We start from the raw sequence: 7,500 nt of genomic DNA on the forward strand, positions 1-7,500 counted from the left end.
TCCCCCGTGTGTCCCTGCAGGGGGCGCTGGAGTCCCCCGTGTGTTCCTGCAGGGAGCGCTGGAGTCCCCCGTGTGTTCCTGCAGGGGGCGCTGGAGTCCCCCGTGTGTCCCTGCAGGGGGCGCTGGAGTCCCCCGTGTGTTCCTGCAGGGGGCGCTGGAGTCCCATGGATGGCGGTCTCAGGCTAACTTTGAGTCAGGCTAACGACAGGCTGAGAGCTGGTTCAGTAATGGAGTCTGAATGAAGCTTCAGTGTTTATCCAGCTCTGCGTGAAGAGGGAGGGGTCTTCAGTCATTTTGTGTCGATGCTAAGCTACGTGTACATTTGATTGTGTTTTGGGCTCTGAGACGTCGCACCCTGCAGCTTGCGGTGTGTTTACACTGAACCAGGAACTGACGGCGAGCTGCTCTCAGTTCTGTTTGAGAACAACAACAGCATCAGAAGAAGAGACTGCAGGTTCAGGACAGCCTGCAGGTCTCTCCTCACGGAGGTGAAAACCTGCAGAGAGGATGAACTCTTTATAAACCTCCGGCTGAGCGGAGAGAAAAACCTCTCGGAGGAAGTGAAGCCGCACGGTTCTGCTTACGACTTTCTCAGAGCTTCACCGAGAGGAAAAGAAGCTGGAACTCAAGCGTGTCCGGGATGATCCAACTTCTCATTGGAATCAGTTTAAGGTCCAGACACTGACAGCTAACAGAGCTTCTTCAACAATCACACACACACACACACACACACACACACACACACACACACACACACACACACACACACACACACACACACAGGTTCCTGAACTTTCTCTCCTGACCTCTGGTTCCTCATAACGACAGAGTTTTATTATTATTGCAGACCCTCAGCTCCACGTGTGTAGATGCTCTCTGTGCTGTGGGAGAGAGAGGTGAACTTCATGTAGCTAACAGTTCCATAACTTCCTGTGCAGAGCTGCTTGTTGTGCAGGGTCAGCAACATGAGCAGTGACTCAGATGAAGAGTCCCTCAGTCCCTCGTGACTCTCAGGTCAGTCAGTAAGAAGTGAGGCAGAGGTTTCACTCTCGTGTGTTTTTGGTGACATCACAGAACTGTCACAGATTTTACTGGAACGTCTTTCCTAACGAGCCCCCGACACAGCGGGGACGGATGTTTACAGGCCAATCAAACATCACGTATCTTCATGTACGCTAACTTAACTGTAAGCACTGTAACATGAAGCTGGCAAGTATCGTCCCCTCACAGTGACGAATCATCGAGCTTCACGCAGCGTCACATATCGTATCCATCAAAATCTGAATTTGTTGCTTCCAGCTTCCTGCTTGCAAATATGTGCTATGATGTCAGAGAGCTGTGATTGGCTGATTGGAAAAAGGATCAAGGAGCATTTGTTTTAAACTTTTTAGACTTTTGGGTTTGAACCTGTTTCCTGGAAGTTTCCTGGAATAAGCGAGTGCCTAAGGACAGCGTCACTGTGGTTGCCATGGAAACAGAGATCAAGCTCGTGGTTTTACATTCATGATATGGAAATAAAAGTCAGAGAGAAACAGCTGCGAGCCGACAGGAAGCAACGAGCTGACAACGCTGGAGAGGATGATGTCACTGTGTAACAGCACAACACAAGCAGCCTCCAAATATGTCAAGCTGAACTTCTGTGAGTTCTCAGGTGCATCAAACATGCATCCGGAAAACAAATCCCACCTGGTCACTCCTGGAAAAGGCTTTTTCCTTAATCATCTGTCTAATCTCATGGATGAAAGCATTAAAGTTCCCTGTGCTGGTCTTAAGTCTGCTCCTCCCGGGCTCCTGCAGCGAGTGCACTGAGTTCACTTCGCTCACAGTTGCAGTTAGTTGTTTCACTCACCGTGACCGTGGTCTCCTTGTTCTGCTTCCTGGTGGGCGACGTTGATCCCGGACTCTGCGGGGAAAAGAAGGACGCTCCATCAAAAGCTCCGTCCTCTGTGTCAGACATGACTGCTCCACACACACTCACAAACACACACAGTTGTTTTCCCAGCAAGCTGTGAGCGTCAGTGAGCGCCTGAGTGCTGATCGCTCTGCTGCTGCTGCTGCTGCTGCTGCTGGTGTGTTTGGAGAGAGAGTGTGTGTGTGTGTGTGTGTGTGTGTGTGTGTGTTGCTGTGCAGAGTAGGTTGGATTGTTCTGCAGAACGAGGGAGTGCATGGCTTGCTCTCTCTCTCTCTCTCTCTCTCTCTGTGTGTGTGTTTGTGCGAACAACTTCCAACTCTTGAGCTCATAACAAAGTCCTTCCAGTGTCCTGAGACAGTTAGAGGAGAAAAGGTCCAAATAAAGAGAGTTACAGAGAGAGAGGAGTCTGGAGCCGGCTCTCCTGCACAGAAGACAAGCTGAGCAGTAAAGCTGTTTGTACTTTGTTTGTGTGCAGTAAAGGGCCAAATGAGGAGAAGTGTGGTGGGTGGATGGTTTGTTACTGCACTCTGACTGCTGCTTAATTATGATCAGGGGAACAGATATACTGTGGGAGGGTTTAATCTGCTTTAACTACTTTCTGCCTCCCCTTACTAATGAGAGAGCGAGCGAGCGAGCGAGAGAGAGAGAGAGTGTGGGGTTTGATCATCAGAAATGTGAAAAGTAAACATCTTCGGTTGTTATTAGTTTTTAAGCTACAGCTCATATAAAGAAATCCTCAGCAACCTTCAGTCACTTTATGATGACTCAGCACTTTTTCAAAAGTCTCCTCTGTGTTTGATGTTGTTGGGGGAGAATAAAAGCAGTCAGATGGTCTCACCTGTGGCTCCGCTGTGCTGCCTTTCCTCACCTGACTGTTGTGTGAATTCTCCACATGATGCAACGGACTCCCACCTGAGTGAAATCCATTCACTGAGGACGAGCGAGAGAGAGAGAGAGAGAGCGAGAGAGAGATCAGACGGGAGAAGAAGAAATACTAGTTTTACTGTTATTGTGTCTGCAGAGGAGCGCCAGTGTAGACTGGTGCTGATCTGAGAGCTGAATTCACTTCATGAGTGAAAAAGTTTCACAAGTGTCAGAACTCCTCTTAAAGGTCACATGACCTCCTCCTCCTCTTCAGGTTAATCAGTGTCCTCGCTCCTCTTCATCATGTGTGTGAAGTGTGTTGTTGTAAATCCACTCTGATCCTGTATTTGATCATGTCTATAAACCCCTCTATTTCAGCCCTGCTCAGAACAGGCTGTTTCTGTGTCTGTAGCTTTAAATATGTAAATGAGCTGTGTCTGACCACGCCCCCTCTCTGGAAGGGCTCGGGTGTACTCGCTGCTTTCTGGCTCCATGTCCTATTGTTTACGGTGAGAAGGCAGACTCAGAGGGCAGAACAAACACCTAGCTGTGGGAGTGTCACCCACCTGGGGGAGGGGCTACTGCCCTTTGTGATGTCATGAAGGGAACATCTCCAAACGGCCTGTTTGAGCAGGCAGAAGACGGAGAGGATGGACTTTTCTCATCATTGGGGGGTTTGTAGACCCGTGTTAGAGGAACATGGTGTGTCTTTCACATTCTATGGGACCTTTATTGATCTTTAGTATTGAAAAAAACCAATGATGAGTGAGAGAGGGTCTGCTCCCAGCTTTGAACCAAGCAGGAAACATGTCACATACCGTCCTGGCTTGGTTTCTCCTCCTTTCGAGGCGAGCCAAGACGAGGACAGAGGAGTCTCAGTTCTGCTCTTCAAGCCTTCAGATAAAATTAGTCACAGGAAGTGTCTGTTTGGTGCTCATGAGCGGCTGCTTTGTGCCTCACAGGAATTTAAGGAGAATTCAAAGCCTCGGGCGCTGAATCACTCGGGAGATGAAGTGATGCTGAGTTGGGATGCACAGAGAGAGAGAGAGATGGTTTTTACCTGCAGGGAGGGAGTTCTTGTGTCTGAGGGGGGTCTTTGGGGTCCCAGGTGTGCTGGATGGTCTCTCCCACGTCGTCTCTGAGGAGCATTTAAAAAAAACCCAACGACATTAGAACTGCAGGAATCTAATTGTTTCTTTCTGGTGTTTTTGGAATCAATAATTAGAAGTGGTTTCATCTATGGCTGCAAACTTTTCATTTAGCTGAGTCAGCAGTTAAAATAATTAGATCTGCTGTGTTTTTTTAAGTGCAGTCGCTTTAAGCTTGCAGCAGATTCTTTGAGCATGAAGTTTGTTGAGAAACAAAAGAACAGAAGATTTTCTTATTTCTGTTTCTGTATGAAACACTCACACATCGTCTGTTCCCTCTGAAACCACATGATTCAACTCAAGAGATCCGAGGTCATTCAATCTACAACCCCCCCCCCCAGCCCTGTTTCCACCAAGCAGTTTGGTTTGGTTCAGTCTGGTTCGGTTGAGTCCGGTTTGGTTCAGTCCGGTTCAGTTCAGTTCTGTGCGGTCAGCTGTGTCGCCTGCTTTTAATTTAAGTTAAATGAAGAAGAACAGGACACAATAAATCCGACCGTTCAGGGTCGGATCAGTACCCTTGGTACCCCAACAGAAGAGAACCAAAGAAGAAGAACGATATGGATCCATTATTTTGGTACCATTCCAAACTTACGATGGAAACGCCATAAAAAGGGTTCTGACCCGTTTGGTGGAAACGGGGCTTTAGTCTCTGACTAGTCTCTTGCCCTCTGTCGCCCCCCGCTGGTGGAAAGAACTAATACACTCCATTTGATCTGCAGAGTCTCTTTGCACCTTTAAGAGAAAGCTAAAGACCCAGCTCTTTATGAACACATACGACCTTCATGATGATGTTTCTTTAAATACTCTGTGAGAAACGTCTGATCCTGAAGGTCACAGGAACTAACCATGGAGGAAGAGGAGCATCTCTTCACCTCAGACATGTTAGTTTAAAGAAAACAAATCAATGTCTTTATCTCACATCTGTTTTCTTTGAAGGCTATAACAATAAAGAGACACTCTAACCCAAATGAGAGAAACACATTGAAGCCATCAAACACAGCTCTTCGCCCTGGTTCTCTTCTTGTCGTCCTGACTTGACTCCAGCTGCCACAGATGTTGGAGAACATGGAAACAATAAGATGACAGACTCTATTAAAGGCCGGTTTGGATCCGGCTCAGCGCTGAGCTCAATTAGCTCCTCACTGTCAGCACAGAGAGACGAGGCACGGACATGTTCAGAGCTTTTATTCCCTTCGGCTCGCTCGGCTCCGCTTGCAGCGTCAGCTCAGATGACACGCACGGAGAGAACGCTGCATTTCTGTTCGATGTAAAACACTTTACCGAGTGTCCCTGAACGCCTCCTTTCCTCCGAGCTAGCTCCCCATAAACAAATCAATAATGTGAGAAACACAAGATTTTAATGCAGACAAACAGAATGTAATGTGGTTAGCGGGGGGAAGATGTTTGTTATTGTGACGGTCTGATGATTGGGATGATTTTAAAGATGCAGATAATAACCACTTCAGCAGAGTGAGGGCCAGAACGATCGACTCAGCTCGATCATCCATATGTTATTTCAGTTTAACGCTCAGCCGCTCGAGTTTTTGTTTCCACCTGCGAGGTGAATAAAGTCTCTGAACTGAATAAACGTTGTTTTTGAAGGCCCAGTACGGCGCCCTCCGAAGGCGTGCTGAACTCCACCCTCTCATGAAAAACGTGCGCTGAGGACAGTCGAAGCAGAGAAGACGGCAAAGTGGTGACTCTGTCAGCGTCTACAGCTAGGTGTTAGCTAACCATTAGCATGTGGAGTTTGTGTAGTCAGCTGTTACCATGACGACTATGGTCTGTGGCTAAGCGTCGACAGTGGAGTGGCTTATTTATGACATGCTACTTCAGAAAGGTTTGTAAGGTCCTGAACTCGGCGGGAAAAGAGGACAGATGGAGTTATTGAAACATGACTCGGGTTAGACGAGCTAACTGGCTGCGTTGTAGCTGAAGGCTGCACACTTCTCCCCAGATGACCTCGACCGCTGACAGAGTGACCCTGTGGACACGAGAGAGACGCCGTCCTCCATGTTGGAGGTTACAGTTCGATTAGCTCGACTTTGAAACGACTGTTTGAAGAAGAAGTTACAGATTGTTGCTTTAACAGACGATACAAAAACGTTAGCAGTAAATTTTTGGCCACCCACACAGTGTCAACGTGTTTGACACCAATAGAAACATCCCATAATAATCGCATCAATCAAAGTACCAATAGAAGATCCAAACAAAGACAGTCATTACTTTGTGCTGCACAAAGAACGAAAGCTCTCGCTGTCATAGATTTGATCTCCGTTTGATTTGAACAGTTATGTAAAAACACTAAACAATGTGCTTGTTGCGTCTTGGGTTCAAAAAAGTTTCATCTGTCAATCAAAACATCAACGTTTGAATAGAGCATGTCAATCATAGAAGAATACAAATATACTGAACGTTTCACATAAATGGTCCCACCTACACATTCACACACTGATGGTCGAGGCTGCTATCCTTCATCCAATCAGAACTGCTGAGTCATCAAAACATTCCCCCCCCGTACAGTGTGTGTGGATGGAGACATGAGCTCATCACACCTATTTGGTTTTTTGAAGCAGGCTGTAAACATGTTCATGTCTGCTGTAAAAACAGGCTGTTTGAATGGGTGTGTATGTGACTTCCTGTGCTGCTGCAGCCAGCCTCTAGTGGACACTCCAGGAACTGCAGCCAGCCTCTAGTGGACACTCCAGGTACTGCAGCCAGCCTCTAGTGGACACTCCAGGTACTGCAGGATGTCACACTTCATTTTCAACACTGGAGGTTTCTGGTTCTCCCGCCTCCAACTGGTCCTCCTGATACAGGTCACTCTTAAAGCTCGTCTTGGTGTCGCTCTGAATCACATTCTTAAAATGCTGAGTCATCTCGTAACCTTAGATCCTCATGCAGCGCCTTACTGGTCATTCTAACGAGAAGACTCTGATATGTCACTTGAGGTGTTTAATATTAACTCTAACCTGTGACACCTGTTCAGTCTCCACGTCTCTTTAAACGCACGTCTTTGAGGTTTTCTGACAGGTGAGAGATCCGAGCGTACACACCTGTATGATTCAAAGCCTCCATCTCTATAGTGTTCATTCATCCTCTGCAGCTTCTGTGCAGCATGAATCGGCCTTATTCATGGCTCTGGATGATTTGAATGTTTGTCTGAAGTCCTGATTGGAGCTGCTCGAGGATAAAAACATGAATGAAAGCGTCTCTGATTCTTTCTCCTCGCCTCGGACGGACTGAGTGATGAATGAATAGAGACGATGAGGTTTGGCCTAGTTATGTGTGACACGGTTATATTTTATTCATAAGCATATGACTCTGGATCATGATGCGTTCACTGCCTCCTGTCTGTCTGTCACAGAGGAAGCTGCAGGGGGTTTCCCCTCAGAGAACACAGGCTGGAAAAAAAAAAGCAGAAATGAAACTGAAGCTGTTCAGGAAAAAAAACAGCACTGAGAGTCAGAGTGGGCGGGCTTCTGTTTGACTGACAGCGAAGCCCACGTCGTCATGGCAACACAATGTAAACAAACCTCAGGAGCCCAGGAAGGATGGCACTCTGTCCTTTAAGAC

General features: G+C 47.3%; 1 protein-coding gene across 1 annotated transcript in view; it reads right to left on the bottom strand.

Annotated features, from left to right (window-relative positions):
* Window positions 1-2,733, bottom strand: part of gas7b (growth arrest-specific 7b) — a 17,483-nt gene extending 14,750 nt beyond the window's left edge. The window contains exon 1 of the mRNA XM_079372625.1: window positions 1,850-2,733. Coding sequence (XP_079228751.1) covers window positions 1,850-2,167 — 318 coding nt within the window. The 5' untranslated portion in view covers window positions 2,168-2,733. The remainder of the gene's footprint in view (window positions 1-1,849) is intronic.
* Window positions 2,734-7,500: the final 4,767 nt, after the last annotated feature.

The sequence above is a fragment of the Symphodus melops genome, assembly GCF_947650265.1.
Source record: "Symphodus melops genome assembly, chromosome: 21".
NCBI lineage: Eukaryota > Metazoa > Chordata > Actinopteri > Labriformes > Labridae > Symphodus > Symphodus melops.